General features: G+C 40.0%; 1 protein-coding gene across 2 annotated transcripts in view; it reads right to left on the bottom strand.

Annotated features, from left to right (window-relative positions):
- Positions 1 to 6,388: 6,388 nt before the first annotated feature.
- Positions 6,389 to 16,182, bottom strand: part of LOC147897318 (uncharacterized) — a 30,663-nt gene continuing 20,869 nt past the window's right edge. For both annotated transcript variants that reach the window (XM_087380438.1, XM_087380437.1), the window contains 8 exons: positions 9,617 to 9,676; positions 8,313 to 8,423; positions 8,130 to 8,210; positions 7,928 to 8,005; positions 7,354 to 7,810; positions 7,158 to 7,258; positions 7,033 to 7,063; positions 6,389 to 6,915 (listed from right to left, as the gene is read on the bottom strand). In XM_087380438.1, coding sequence (XP_087236564.1) covers positions 6,788 to 6,915; positions 7,033 to 7,063; positions 7,158 to 7,258; positions 7,354 to 7,810; positions 7,928 to 8,005; positions 8,130 to 8,210; positions 8,313 to 8,423; positions 9,617 to 9,676 — 1,047 coding nt within the window. In that variant the 3' untranslated portion in view covers positions 6,389 to 6,787. The remainder of the gene's footprint in view (positions 6,916 to 7,032; positions 7,064 to 7,157; positions 7,259 to 7,353; positions 7,811 to 7,927; positions 8,006 to 8,129; positions 8,211 to 8,312; positions 8,424 to 9,616; positions 9,677 to 16,182) is intronic.

Here is a 16,182-nt window from a genome sequence, read left to right as displayed (position 1 = left end):
TGAGTTTGTTCGCATTTGTTGTATTTGTTTATCCACTCCGATACCCCATCACGTCTCATCAACTCTCGAAATATCGTATCTTTAGCTATCCCACCCTCGCCGTAGCAATGGAGAACACTGTTTTTAGCAGAATCTACATCGCTTGCTAGATCGGTTTCAGCTTGTAACAGCACTCTGCAAGCCTTGATGCATCCCTTCTTCAGTTCAGTGCAAACATGAGGGGTGTTTCTCCACAGCGGTTGCGCTCTTTGATGTACTTGCTCACCCCTTCCTTGCTCATTAGTTTTTCCCACACCACCTCAGCTCGCTCATGACCAACTCCTTGCCTAAATAAGTGCAAGATAGTGTTTCTATTTACATTCTTTCTGTGGACCTCCACTCTTCTCTGCCAATATCTTTTCACTTGCTTTGGACTTTCCTGTTGCAAGAGCACACGAGTGGAGTCCGTCCTTAGGCCTTCAATCCATTCCGTTTATTGAGCAATTGTACACTGGCATGTTTCATCAACTGGTCAAAAACAGACTCATCCGTGCCTCCCATGCCGTCGAGCTGCAAAGTAGAGCTCTCTTCTTCATCTCGAAAATCTACGTTTATGCCTTCAACCTCTAGCAGTTGAAGACAAGCTTGTGAATGACCCGGTCGGAGAGCAAGCATCAATGGTGATTGCTCGGATCGGTAGGCATAGTTTATTAGCGATCCTAACACCGGCTCCAACTTCTTCATTAGAGTTTACCCGAATGATACATTGTTAATGCATCCCCTGGCGTAGGAATGCAAAATGCTATCTTCTTCGGGGTCTTCTGAAAAAGAATCGCTAATAAAAGGGGTAATTTCCCACAGAAAATTACAAGCCTCAGTGCGGCCGGTCCGTAAAGCAGACTTCAGTGGAGTTTCTCCTTTGTAGTTGAGGACGGTGATCAAATCTGACACCTTGCGTCATCTTAGGAGCTTGTTCATGAAGGCCATCCCTTGATTGCCATCTTCATATGCCAGGCTCACAATAATCAGAGCAAGAGCAGCAGCCCACAATGGCAGAACTGCAGTACAATAATCAGAGCAAGAGCAGCAGCCCTCAATGGCGAAGCAGGGTCAGCCCGAAGCTTGCGAGGTCTTGTCGGGAGATGACGACATTGTCCAATTAGATTCTGTTTCCCATGATGGATGTTGAAGATTGTGATAACATCGCTTTAATTTCTTCCTGGTCCTCTTCTTTGCAAGCGTAAAGGAGCGCGGCAAGAGCACCGTGCAAGTTCGATTGCATTTTTGGCAAGCAACCAAGACCACATATACCAATCTTAGAATGATGTTGCTTACTAGAATTCGATGACCACGAGTTGCGGAAGACAGCTTAACCATGATCTAACGTAGAAGATTGGATGCCAAGTTTATGCTTGATTCTGTCTCCCAGGTTTTCCTCCAGATACGTGAATTTGTTTAAGTTTGAAATCGTTGCTCACAATGAATTGAAGGACTTCGTTGGCTTGGCGGTACATCGTCATAGACGACGGTTGGTAAGGGAAATTGTTGGACTAGCTAATGTAAGACACTAAACGAACAAGAATGCCAATTTGTGTTTGCTTCGCGCAAACAAGGTAGTTAGTATTTGAATTGCTCAATTTAACTTACTAGTATTTGGGATACAGATCAGTTGTCTAACGTGCAAAATCTCTTAAGATCCTAGATCATTCAAATGTAGTAGCTCTGAGAAAATCAATAAGAGTGACAACAAATAGTCGTGCTTATTGCTCATCAACAGCATCGCAGCTTGGAGAGTTGTGGAACTCAAAGGCATGCATAAGAATATGTAAGCACATACTTTGAATAGGTCAATACTGCAAATATGCAGTGAGCCTAGCGTGTCGACACGATGGATCGGAAATGGTTAAAGAGAGGCAAAGAAATTGCACTCCTCGAGCTCCTCAGTTGTTCGGCCGTCGGCTACAGTGAAATGGTGCGAGATTTTGTGCAAGTATGCTAGCTTATTACTTGATCCTAGAGGTGTTGGAGCTAAAAAAAGAGCTAATCTTGGAAGAGAAGACACCAAGACAAAACGCCCATCTTGGAGAAGATGACAAGGACCCACACCTCACTACAGCCAAGCTTGGCCGTTTGGGTCCATCTCTCATGATTCAAAGCCTTTGTATATTTGTATGTGACATGTGTGTCTGTGTGTTCTTGTGATGGATTTGCCTGTCACGAGCCTTCCCTAAATTAAGTACACCTTCGCCTTTCTTCTCTCTTTTTTATTCGGAAAATTGAATAGTAGCAGCACTTCAATACTTTGGCCTTGCTTCATAATTCAACCCACACTATCTCTTACAACTCTACATTCTCTCCTGTAGGCGTACCTCTCATGAGAGAATATAAGCATTATGACTGTCCTAACATTAAATTACTCTGTCTCACACGATCATAGATTTTCGTAGTTTTCACAGTGTTTGCACGCATGGTTTTGGCATGAATTGGTTCTTGGGGTGTATTTTTTATGTTCAGTAGAATATAACATTATACTTTTGTCTTAAGTTTGCATTCAAAAGAGAATTTTTTCTTTTATTGTTGGGCATGACATGAAAAGATAGATATGAGTCTTTTTTTGGGAAACAAGTATCTTTGTTTGTTTTTGGGAAGTATCATTAGTCCTCTTTAAGTAGTAGCCTTTAATTTGTCTCTTTGCTTTGAGTAGTTTTGCGTTAGCCTTCATTTGTTGAGCATGAAATTAGTAGATATAATGAATTCTTATGTGGAAAAGAACATTGAAGAAAACTGTTTAGCTTACTCATTTTCATGTTATTGTGTCTATGTAGTCTTTTAAAGCAAAATTTCTTGTGATTAAGATTTCTATTGACAAGTTTTTCTCGTATTGGTTATCTTGAGTAACATGTTTCGTTTTATTTATTTATTATATTTACTCTCTTTTTAAAAACGTTTATTGTATTATTCATTATGAGGGGGTTGAGTCTAGGTTTATTGCTAGATCTAGATAATAATGAAGTCAAGTAAAAGAGAATTGATGAGAGGACTAGAATGATAAGGTTTTTTTGTGAGATATGTGGAATTTATAAGGAAGCTATTTAGCAAGTGGTGGGTTCAGTGATGGATTCTAAAGAGAGTTCGAAAAATAGATGAAGACAAGAAAAAGAGCTCACAGTTGGGATCCTTAGCTAGGTGACAATTGAAGTAGAGTCTTGTATAGTGAGTTTTAATATAGTAAGCTTGATACACAATCTTTAAAGGAGGAGAGAGAGAGAGAGAAAGAGATAGAGAGCTATAGCTTCTTCGGTAAGTTACTTCATGTTCATTCCTTTGAAGAAGGTTTGTGTTAACCACATATATAATGTATGCGTGCACATGCGTGTGTATGTATGTATACGCATGTGTTTTTTTAAGTCTATTATGTTGATAACATATTCCTTGCTAGTAACTACTTATAGTTGAATAATAATGTTTGGTAGCGATAAATAATTAGTAGAAATTTGATAGTAGCATTTACTAACAACAAAAAGAACATAGTATAATTATATAGCTATCAATCAAAACTAATTGATTGCTTACATTAACAAGATGGATTTATCTTGTTTTTTTGATTGATGTAAAAAAGCTTGGGGGAAAAAAAAAGGCGAGAGAGAGAGAGAGAGAGAGAGAAATCTATCTTTATATTTACCATTTAAAGCTAGATGATGGCTCACTTGTGCTGGTTGGAATCATCTCGCTTTGAATTACGTACATATTTCGATAGTATACAATCACAATCGGGTGATAACTCGCATTTGCTGGTTTAAATCGCCTCGTTATGATTTAGTACACAAGTGCACATACACATGTACATAGGTGCAAATAGAGCTTATTGTTATTTGGATGATGGCTCGTTCTTACTGGTCTGTTCATCTCGATAATGATCTTCCCAACTGGATGTGTGATTTTAAATGATGATCTAGATCATCTTGGTTATGTGATGCTGTTGCATGTTTTATGTTCTAAGTTATACTAGCTTGATAATATCTCCTTAACTTGTAATTAGTAATTAGTGAGTTTCAAAGTTTCAAAGATACAGAACTATCACATAGTATACATGTAATTTATACTATTATTATATATCTGGTACTATTTGCTACAATTTTTGACATCTAATTGTTTGTGCATTTTATCGATTTCCTAGTTAGTTACATAAACACTCCATTTATGTATATGATATTATTATATTGTAAGCTTTCGCTTGTTTGACGTTTAATGATACGCATGTTTATAGTATTGATGTTAAACTTATTTGTGGAGCTGCTGCTGATACCCAAGTACTGCGCAACTAATGCCGAGGAGATGGATTTCTCACTCCGCCAAAGCGTCTCAGTAAACGTTGATTATGACAAAATCTTAGAGAGCCGCTCTTCTCCTTTCGTTGCTCGATCTACACTTGTTGATTCGACTCGTTCTACACATTGGGAGGAGCTGTTGCACAAGGATAGCCTTGTGAAAGAGAGCCATTTCATTGCTCAAGGCAACAGAAACCAAATAGAATTATCTGTTATTGCAATTCTGCTGGCAGCATTCAAAACAAAAAAGCATTCACAAAGAAAAGATCTCACATCAAACATACAAGTACCTGCAATATTTGAAGCAATCTCGAGGAAAAGCCAAACGACCAACAAGCGCGCACAGACGTGCAACGAGGGGTGCAAGCAAGCTCAAATCCACAAGCAAAGTAGAAAAGGTACGAAAAGACAATTTCGGTTGATCTTCAATCCTAACAAATTAGAAATTTCTTTTACAAAGCGAGGAAACGACATGGTATCTCCACTTTAGGCAGGCACCCCAACTCGTTGCTATAGCCTACCCCTAGCAAGGCAGTGCTAATAAATCTTAAATAACTTTACAAGTTTTGTGTAACCTTCAATAATAGATTCATTGATTTTGATTTCAATTGATTGGTATCAGGTACATTAGTGGGTACATTGCTACAAATTTCCATGTTAAAAAATTTTGTTAACAAGTGCATATGCATTGAACGTGTCCAAGTAAGTTGGTCTCCATATTTCAAGCATCGAAAAAGAGGAGAGGTCCACAGCATGCCTCCTAGATTGAAAACAGAAATAGGTCACAAGAAAGACTAGATTCTAAGAATTAATGCAAAATGAAAATCCTACCTAATGCAATCAATTGTTTTTTATCCAGGAACTCATGAGACAGCTAAGTCTGTTTTCAGTAAAGAATTATCATAGTAATTCCTCTCCTTATTAAAGCAAGGCCAACTTTGTGACGAGTCCCGAAGACCCAACCTCGAAGACAACCAACTCTCCTGCTTCCGAAAGTAAACGTTCCCGAGGCTGCAACCAGAAGAATGGAAAGCAAATACAGAAGGGAGATATGACCTCCCGTTCGTGCACCATACGAGGGCAAGTTCTTCCTTCACCACCAATGGCAGTGAACCCCCAAATGAAGGGAACGGTAGGGTGGTCAACGGCCTTTAAGGGAGGCACAGTTCTGCAAAGAGAAGGCAGGCAGCAGGAGGCCAGGATGCAGCGGGAGCTGAATAGGTAAGACAGCAAGAAAGGAGCCAACACGAAGGGGCACCAGGTTGTTGTTGGGGGAGGGGGGGGGGGGGGGAGAGAGAGAGAGAGAGAGAGAGAGAGAGAAGGCAGATCTTGGAAGAGAAAGTGGACAAAAGGTAAGTATTAGCAAACCCCCCCCCCCCCCCCCCCCCCCAAAAAAAACAAAAAACAAAAAAAACACCCCCCAAAAAAAAGTTGCCCCCTTCATTAGTCACTCCGTCCCTTTTCCTTTACACCCCTCCATCTGCCCTCTTGATAATTAATGGATGCGAGAGAATAGAAATAGTTTGGCTCAGAAAAGGCATGCTTGATCAGCGGACTGGCAACAGCTCTTGAGCACCTAGTCCAGCCAAAAGGGGCAAAGTTTGCACACACCAAGCAAAAATAATAAGTGCACCAGTCATATAACTAAAGCAATTTAGGAAACAGCACAGAAAAGCCTCAATGGTACACAGGGCACCATTATGCAAGATTGCAGTTCCTGTTCTGTATAGCTTCTTCAAAAGACACATTACAGAAACCTAGTTTCACAAGACATAAGCATCAGCCACGTAAAGCATGATAAGCCAAATACGAAGTCTAAACAACCAAAAGACCACTAGCTGTTAAATGGCAACAAAGGATCTTTACTTAAAGTCATGCATTCCTTTGGCTTATGTTGCAAAAGAGTTTACTAAAATCTTTTTTATTCTATCATTTGACTTTAAGTTATAAGAAGAATCCTTTCTGTGCTATCCCCTAAAGAACCCTCAACGCTGTGATTGCCTTTTACGTTTCCACCTAGGGACATGTATAATCATGCAAAAGCAAGAGTTGCAACTTGGAAGAAAAATCAGGCAAAACTGTGAACTGAAAATCAGCTTCTATATCTGCAACAATTTATAGGGACAGGATGAGTCCATGGAGCCTGCAACAAACCTCTAAGGACCAAATATAAATGTCACATGAACACTGCTTCATGTGATGCAAAGAAGACCATCAAGGTTTGCCATCCCTTAGCAAGTTCATAATCATGACCAAAAGTATCAATCCTAGACACCTAGAACCTGATGCAAAATACTTACGGTACAAAATTTCAGCTAAATTCAATGTACAAGAATATTGCAACAAAGCCAATGATCATGATAGCCCACAAGGGGACAGAAAAGAGCCTCATTCACCTGCACTAATAACTTAAAACGACAATAACTAATCTTCAACACCTCGATCAGCCACATCCCCTGCATCTGACTTCCCGTTTATCCTTACCTGTCAACACCATTATCATCCTCACCCTCACCGTCATCTTCATCCACAATTTTGCTAATCTCCTCTTGGATCAGAACCTTCACATGGGCCTTGTTTTGAGAAAGATCAACATTGAATTTTTTGCCTGTAAAGAACCACAAAATCAAATTTGTCGACATAAGCCACCAAAATCCCAGAATGTTGTAAAATCCATTGGGAAATAAGCCTTGTTTTTGGTACTCATGATGGTTTTAGTATATACCAAGTTGTTTGACAACATCTGTGAAAGTCACCTGCAAGAACACCCAAAAGCAGAAGCATTACAAAAAGTCCCAAAAAAGCCCCTTCTATCCTAAGAACAAAAACAATTACTGGACTAATTCATACCGTGCTGAAGTCTGCATCTTGGAGTAGTTCACAAATTGCAGCACGTAGTTCCTCATCCGATGGTGTACTAACTTTAACTTTCAGTGTAGGTTTGCTTTCCTCTGTCATGCACAAAAAAGGAAAGGAACAATATCATAAGTAAAAGTGCAGCCTAGGAAATGAAGCTTCACAAGTTACCAAAAAGGGTGAATCCAACCTTTGGCATTAGCTCGACTTCCTCCCTTCGTCTTATTTGGTTTCTCTTTCTTAGATACAACCTCCTCATCCTGTTCCTCCTCTTTCTTTTTCTTCCTTGCGAAGACTTTTGAGGAATCAGCATCACTCTTCTTTGCTTCCTTGCTAGGACTTTGTACAGGAGATGTGATAGATTTCGGTGCTTTCTTTTTCAGAACTTTGTTTGTCGGTTTTGGTTTTACACTTTTTGGTTCATCCTCATCTTCCTCCTCTTCCTCTATCTTCTCCTGTTTTTTGGACAATTTTCTCACTCTTTTTTTTGAGTTTTTAGATTTCCTTTCATAGTCATTGTCATCGTTATGTTTGGAAGCCCGTTTTTTCTTTACGGGTTCCTCTTCAGGCTCTTCTTCAGCCTCTTCCTCGACTTCCTCATCCTCTTGCTCTGGACTTTCTTCTTTAGAGACCTCCTGTTTCTGCTTCTGAAATAGTAAAAAAAGCCAAAATTGAGCAGAAGCAACAATCAGTGTGTAACATGCTACTTCCAGGTATTGAAGCAATCTACCCCTCAAAAATCTGGACAAGGCATCGCAGCAAACCTTCCGTGGTGTCTGCCCTGAGGATTTCTTCCTCACCCTTTTGACAGGTGTTTTCTTTCGCTTTTTCTCTTTGGACTTCTGCTTCATTACACAATCCGAAACAAAAAAGATGCAACAGGAATCAATAATAAGGAAAGAAGAAAAAAAAACACATCAAATATGTTGCACGACTTTGCAATAACACTTTGCCATGCGAACAAACCTGCTCAGTTTCTTCAAGCAGCTTCTCAGTTGTCTTATGAGGAGCTTCCAAAAAGTCAAACAATTTCACCACAACATCCTCCTATAATATTAAAAAATCTCTTAGAAATAAGAGTGTTAAGCCAGACAAACAGCATAGTTTTATAATCCCAGAAAGAAAAGAACGTTAAGGAAGAAAGCTCACCTTCTTGCTTCCGGTCTTTGGAATATTCAAGTCCAAGATATCACTCACTTGAAGGAGGCTTTCTTTCACGCATTTCTCAAGTCTCTCCTTAATTTTTGACTTTTCCTTTTCCTAGACAAACAAACATCACACAAGCCATCAATTTCACAAGGAAAGATAAAACTTTGTAAGATTAGATTATATCCAATTTGTACAATATATCCAATCATACAAATTCAGACTGTTGTTCTGAAGTCCAAAATTCACAAGGAAAGACCTCAAAAACGAGAAACTTGCTGGTTAATCAAGAAATAGTGCCTCAAGACATTCATTTTCCCCTGGCATGCGACAACACCAAGCCTGAAGTATGATGTACTTCCTGTACCTTCTCAAGTCTAAGGAAACAATAGATTGTATGAGGCAGTCATCCAAGAGAGGGTGCACATGACATTCTAGGTAGCCTTCCAGTTATGCACAACGCACAAAAAGTCTTGAACAAAGCTAATAAGAAACCATAAGACCTATTCTACTCATGCATCAGTCCCTTCTATGCGATCAGTACTCAAGTTCACTCTATCAGTTAAAGACAGAGTCTACCCTCGTGGAAATGCTTGATCTTTCAGTGTAAGCAAGAGATTCAATCTATCTACAAACAGTAGAGCCTGCAAAAGAGATCAAAGCAACAAAAGCGTTCCAGACTATTAATCTCTTTCCACGAGCTCTTTTGGACCCAGTTCTGAGTAGGATTAGGCTACATTTTCTTTGAGCAATAAGCTTTGACCTTAGTTGTGAAAAAATATTTGGCAAATCAACTTTGTGAACTATACAAAACTTGCATGAACCTTTCCAAAAGATTAAAGAGCCGTGAAATCCATTGATTTTAATAGTTATTTATTTTTTAAATCATCCACTGCTTTTAAGGAGCTACTCTACAACTCCAAAAAACCGCCATCTATTTTTGTCATATTCTAGCAAAATAGCAATTAACTGAGTGTCATTGATTTTTGTCATGTTCTAGTAAAATAGCAATTGACTGTGTCAAGTACCCATTACAATTTCATCCTCCGCTTGCAATTTAAATTGAGTTCAAAATCCATCTGATATTATTGTGCTTGGCAAGGACTTTCACTCACAACCAAAATTTCAAATAATATACCACATCCATATGGCAACAGTAAGTGCAATTTTATTTTCTTAAGGCCTTGAACATCTTTCAATTTTTCATAGCCTTGATTGTTTTGCATAAAATGTTTAGTTTCACTTCATTTTGGACAGGCAAACAAGAATCTTGAATACATAATAAAAAAAGTAGATCGCATGCATACCTCATTGCCACTCCAAACATATCCTGAAAACTGTAAAATGTTCGACTTTGCAATGATTGGCTGCAACAAGTTAAAAACAGCTGAGTCAATAACATAGCTGCATTGCTCATCACATGTAGTCATGATTATTCAGAGCAGTAATCAGCTTGAAATGCCACAATGACAGCCTTCCCTTTTAGCAAGCTTGTAAAAAGAATGGAAAGTAACAGAAAGGCAGCCGAAAGGTAAAGTTTATCTTAATCTCATATATACAAGGCAAACTATCCCTTGAGAAGCTACATCTCAACTCATCCCCATATGTTCAATTTGAGAAATATATTTTCCCTTTTATTTGATATATTCAATTCATGAATTTAAAAAATGACATTCATCAGCATTAATCTAGTAAAAGAAACTCAAAATAGCTCAACCAAATCCAAGCATTGACTTCAGACGCTGCATAAACTACATTTCTCTCTCTCTAATAGAACTTGGCTTTGCATCACAAATCTCTAATCTTTAACCAGAACTGCTTGATCAGACTTGCATAAAGCAATCAAATTACCCTTCTAAGCAATGGACTTGTTACAGATTACCAATAGTCTTCTAAGCATCATGAAATTAAGAGTTACCCATGCAATCTCCACCAGTTATTAATAATTAGATTCATGTGCTATCCGAAATCTATAAATACAAAGAAAATCAAACTATATTTTAAATCCGGCTCCTACAAAGGCTTTGAAGACAATCACTCCCTATGAGGCATGGCATGGGAGAAAGCCTTCAGTGGACCACTTCAGAGTTTTTGGTTGTGTTGCATATGCCCACGTGCCTGTGGAGTTCAGACACAACTTGTTAGATAAGGCACTAAAATGCATTTTTGTGGGATATAGTTCACAAAGCAAAGGCTATCGTCTCTACAATCCTGCTACACGCAAGATTTTTGTCAGTAGAGATGTCATATTCTCTGAAAATTCTGCACATACAAATGCTGAATTTCAGATTCCCGCCTCTTCAGATGATGTGTTTGACGGGATGCTTCCTATAGCATTAGGTTCCCCCGCTGAAAATCAGAATTTACAGCAACCTCCGCCATCTCCACAAGTACGAATTCAGCCCCCAGCTGAATTGGTACAACCTTAGGGTGTGGATGAAGTTGTCAGGCAAGAAATTCAAGAGATACATGCAGCCAAAACAGTCCCGCATTGGTTGCTTCAGACTCTCAACGAGAGTAGGCTTGAAGCTCCATTGCCTGGCAGAACTCGTAGTGCAATAAGGCACATGGAGGGAGCTCATTCAGTTGAATCAGCTTATGTAGGTACTCTTCTTGATGAGGAGGAGCCTGAGACATTTGAAGAAGCCAAAGATAATGTGCATTGGATGAATGCCATGCACGATGAGTTGCAGTCCATTCATAAAAATCAGACTTGGGATGTTGTGGATTTGCCACCAGGTAAGAATGCCATACGTACACGGTGGGTTTTCAAAGTCAAAAGAAAGCCAGATGGGTCCATTGATCGGTACAAGGCAAGGCTAGTTGCAAAAGGATATGCTCAGAAAAAGGGCATAGATTATGAGGAGACTTTTGCTCCTACATCTAGGATGACAACCATCAAGTCAGTTATAGCCATGGCTGCAAATTTTGAATGGAAGGTTCATCAGTTGGACATTAAAACAACTTTCCTTAATGGAAACTTATTGGAAGAGGTTTATGTCAAACAACCTCCGAGCTTTGAAATTTCAGGAAATGCACTTCAGGTATGCAAGCTGAATAAAGCTTTGTATGGGCTGAAACAAGCCCCACGTGCATGGTATGCCAAAATTGATGCCTTTCTGAACAGCAAGGGGCTGCACAATAGTCCAACTGAGAGCACCCTCTACATCAAGAAGGATGCGGGGGATATTCTGGTCATCATTCTTTATGTAGATGACATGCTGCTCACCGGATCAAATGAGAAAGTAATTGCAGATTTCAAGTCCCAATTGAAAGCTACATTTGATATGTCAGACTTGAGCTTGCTACATTTCTTTTTGGGGATCCAAATTATTCAAGAGAAACGTGGCATTGTTATGTCTCAGTCCAAGTATGTTCAAAAGCTCTTGGACATATTCAACATGCATGATTGCAAGCCTATGTCCACTCCCATGGAGCCGGGGCTGAAGCTTACAATGATGCGGGTGAATCAATTGATGTCACACTCTGTAGTCAGGCTGTTGGATGCCTCATTTATCTCTGCAATACACAACCTAATATTCAGTTTTCGGTTTCTCAGGTGAGCAGGTATATGCACAGCCCAAAGATTATGCATTGGCAGGTTGTAAAACGCATCTTCTGTTACTTGCAAGGTACAAAGTCTTTTGGCTTGAAGTTTCCCAGGGGGGGTGACTTGCAGATGCATGCTTACAGTGACTCAGATTGGGCTGGAGACTATGATACTAGGCAGTCCACCAGTGGGAATTGTTTCTTTCTAGGACATGCTTGCATTTCTTGGTTGAGCAAGAAACAGTCTACAGTGGATACCTCCTCATGTGAAGCTCAGTGCAGGGCAGCTTTCACAGCAACAGTTGAATGTATTTGGCTGCGTCATTTATTTGCTGATCTTCATCTTTCATTGGAGGGTCCTTCTCCGATTCTCACTGATAGTCAGACTGCTATAGCAGTGGCAAAGAATCCTGTGTTTCATGCTCGCACAAAGCACATTGAGGTTCACTATCACTATGTCAAAGAGAAGTTGCATGCAAGAGAGATCAGTATGATCTATGTGTCAACACATGACAATGTTGCAGACATCTTTACCAAAGTACTTCCACGTGAAAAGTTTGAGGCATTTCGTAAGGCCCCGAACTTACATCCTTTTGGTGATTGATCATTTTCTTGTACATGACATTGGCACTGCAGGGGGGTGTTAGAATTATTATTATAATTCAGCAGTGACCAATGTAATGTAATAAGTAGGTTAGGGGCAATTTCCCTCATTTAGAGGTTTTTTCCCCTAACCACAGTTAGTTCACTAACTACGGTTAGTGAAGGATAAGGTTTTGTCACTTAGACAAAACCCATCCCACTTCTTGTATTAGTCACTTCTTCTATTGCAAGCACTACGTTCAGCTCTCTTGCTTCCTACTCTCTCATTTCTAACAGTTATTTCCAAGCTACCTTTTTTTGTAAAAGAAAAAAAGAATGATATGCATGCTGAAATGAATGATGCAGGCAAAGATAAATTTTGGTTTCTTGTAAACTTTAAAGATTGCTTTTTCGATGCTTTGCCAGGAGAGTTACCCCCAGAGAGACCAGAAGATCATCATATAGAGTTAATGCTCAGTAGTGAGCCACCAAATAAACCACCTTATAGAGTCAGTGCGACTTAGAGAGAGGAGATTATGGCTCAAGTGCAAGACTTGCTGTCCAAAGGGTTGATACAGCCCAGTTCATCTCCTTTTTGCTCACCAATGCTTCTAGTACAGAAGAAAGATGGTTCTTTTCGAATGTGCATTGATTATCGTGCATTGAATAAGATGACCATCAAAAATAGATTTCCAATACCACGCATAGATGATGTGCTTGACCAGCTCAGAGGAGCAACAAATTTCAGGAGAATAGACTTCAAGAGTGGCTATCATCAAGTCAGAATACAACCACAAGATGTGCATAAGACAGCTTTTCGCACTACATTCGGGTTGTATGAATACTTAGTGATGCCTATTGGGTTGACAAATGCTCCAGCCACATTCAATAGAATGATGGATCGCATCTTCCAAAAGTACAGGCACTTCAAGGGTACTTTCCTTGATGATATCCTAGTCATTTCAAAGACAGAAGAAGAGCACAGGGAACATCTTGCTTTAGTGTTTCAAGAACTTCGAAATCATCAGCTTTTTGCCAATAGCAAGAAAAGTGAATTCTTTTTGGAAGAGATCCATTATCAAGGGCATAATAATATCCAAGAATGGGATACAAATGGATCCTACAAAGATCCGAGCCATCCAAGAATGGCCAGAGCTGAAAACTATGCATGAAGTCTGTAATTTTTTTGGACTTTGCTCCTATTACATGAGATTCATCAGGCATTTTGCTGATATCGCAGCTCCACTACATGACCTTACTAAGAAAAATGCAGCCTTCACATGGGGAATGTCACAAAAGAAAGCATTCAATACACTCAAGGAGAAGTTGACTACAGAGCCTATTCTTGTAGTCCCGGATCTTTATCAACCTTTAAATGTTGATTGTGATGCCTGTGGAGAGTGTGTTAGGGCTGCATTACATCAGAATGGACATGTAGTAGCATATGAAAGCCGAAGATTGCGTGATGCTGAAAGATATCTGGGGATCTATGAAAAAGAATTGTTGGTTGTAGTTCATGCTGTGAACACATGGAAGCATTATCTTTTGGGTGTAGATTTTACTGTTAAAACAGATCACCAAAGTCTGAGATATTTTCTAACTCAGACAAAACTCTCCGAGAAGCATATGAAATGGACAAATATGCTGTCAATGTATCATTTTCAGATTGTCCATACTCCAAGAATTCGGAACAGAGTGGCAAATGCCTTGTCCCAAAGACCCTAGGTCAACAATGTGACCATCGCTTATCATCAGGACCTAGAAGGCATGAGGAAGCAATATGCTAAAGATGCAGATTTTGGTGAGATTTTACAGCAAATGCAAGAGGGGCAGTCCACCAGTCACCATTCCCTGAAAGATGGGTATTTAATGAAAGATGACTGCCTATGCATCACCCAGGAGATGAGGAAAAAGATTTTGTGCACATGTGTTCAGTGGGGACGCCCACCATGACTAGAATTAGTCCACAGTGTATTATTTGCATGCAAAGCGCTAACAATTAATGGGTGCCATGGTGGTGCGCTTTAATTAATTGTTGCAAGTACTAGGAAAAGTTATTTTCCTAAGCGCAATGGAGCCTAACAAGAGTCTAGGAGGCAGTTCGCGTGACCAAGTGCTTCGAAGACTCCAGAGTTGCCCTTAGTGGCATGTAATTAGGAAAGTAATGTAGAAATTGACAAGTGGCTTGTTGCCAAGAAGGAGAGCCTGAGAGCTCATGTAATTTCAATTCGCGTTTTTGATTTTGTATCAAACAGCTCCATGCTGAACTCTTTGTAACAGATTCTCTCTTTAAGAAATAAAATACCTTGGGGGGGGGGGGGGGGGCGGGGGGCAGCCCGACATGTTGTCCTGGGTCCTAGCTGTGTGTAGAGAGAGGGAGAGAGAGGGAGAAAGAGAGCTCTTATGAGAGTGTTTTTGCAGTAAATTATGAGCATGAGATTTCACTTCCAGTACTAGAAAAGATCAAGAAAGAGAGGGTTCAGCAAGCTGAAAGAGATCCGCCATGATTGCGACCACCAGAATGGTGATTCCAGCCCACCAGCACCTCCGTTCGTCGTTCACCAGGCAGGAGCAGGAAGAGAGGCGTCCAAGCATATGAGTTAAGATTCAAGAAAAAAAGACTTTTGTCGCAAAGAAAGTCGAGAAAAGCTGGCCCAGAATACAGGCGTCCAGGTCCAGGAAGCATGCCAACAACAAAGAGCACCAAGGGGAGGTAAACTGTCGCGAAGAAAGCTCGAAAAATAACTTCAGCCAGCAAGCGGGAGGCTGCAAAAATCTGCCATCTTCAGAATGAGGCTGCTCTAGTAGGGGGGAAGACTTAAAACAGCAAGGAAGGGAAAGGAAGGGCTCCAGGAGCTTCCAGAGGTGACACCTAGGTGCCACAAGGCAAGCAAAGAGGCCACACACAAACACATGTACAAAATGAGGCGTGGGATTTTAATGCCCCTAGGGGAGTCAGATGGTACACCATGACCCTAATGCTTGGGAACCAATGACCCTAGTTTGTAGGATCTCTAGGGGGTCAATTTTTAAAGAATGGCCCCATTGAACCAAACCAATGACCTTAGAAATTGAAACCACTCTAATAGCACTAGGAGTTGCACTTATTGCACATGAAATCATAGATACTTTTTGGGCATTAACTCAAGCCCCTAGCCTAGTACCCTAAGGCTAAATTCAGTGAAAGTTAGTTTGGACACTTCACCATCACCACCACGTCCTCGTGACAAAAACAATGGTGTTAACATGGATTCAGGAATCCAAAATTTCATGATGGATTGATATTTTCGTCGACGGAATGAAATTTTCATCCAACAAAAGGGGGAAAAGAAGTGGTCCAAGATGAGTGAAATCTCACTTTTGTCCAATGAAATTTGGGAATTCATTTTGGAAAAGGGTCTTGTAAATAGTCTTATGGAATGAATAAGATCTGAAACGTTTACCGCTACCTTGTTGCAATCTGTCTGAGCAAATAATTTATAATGGTTTAGTATGGATGTGTACCTTAGGTTATTGATTAATTTAAGTAAATTTGACGATTAGCTTAGGTTAATGTGGACTTGAGCGATTATGCAAAGTAATTAATTAATTGAAATAAGCCTAGGAGCGATTAGGAGCAATTTTCCTTATCAATACACAGCCAGCACCTGCGGTTCTATTTCTGCTAGGTGATTGCAAATACCATATTTGGTGGGGGAGGGGGAGGCACAGAAATAAGCACTCCTTTTCAAATTTCATATCT

Source organism: Dipteris shenzhenensis, chromosome 10, assembly GCF_047967505.1.
Source record: "Dipteris shenzhenensis isolate YYH24624 ecotype China chromosome 10, Dip_SZ_1.0, whole genome shotgun sequence".
Classification (NCBI taxonomy): Eukaryota; Viridiplantae; Streptophyta; class Polypodiopsida; order Gleicheniales; family Dipteridaceae; genus Dipteris; species Dipteris shenzhenensis.
The sequence above is the reverse complement of the archived record's forward strand: the minus strand, read 5'-3'. Positions and strand labels throughout refer to the sequence as shown.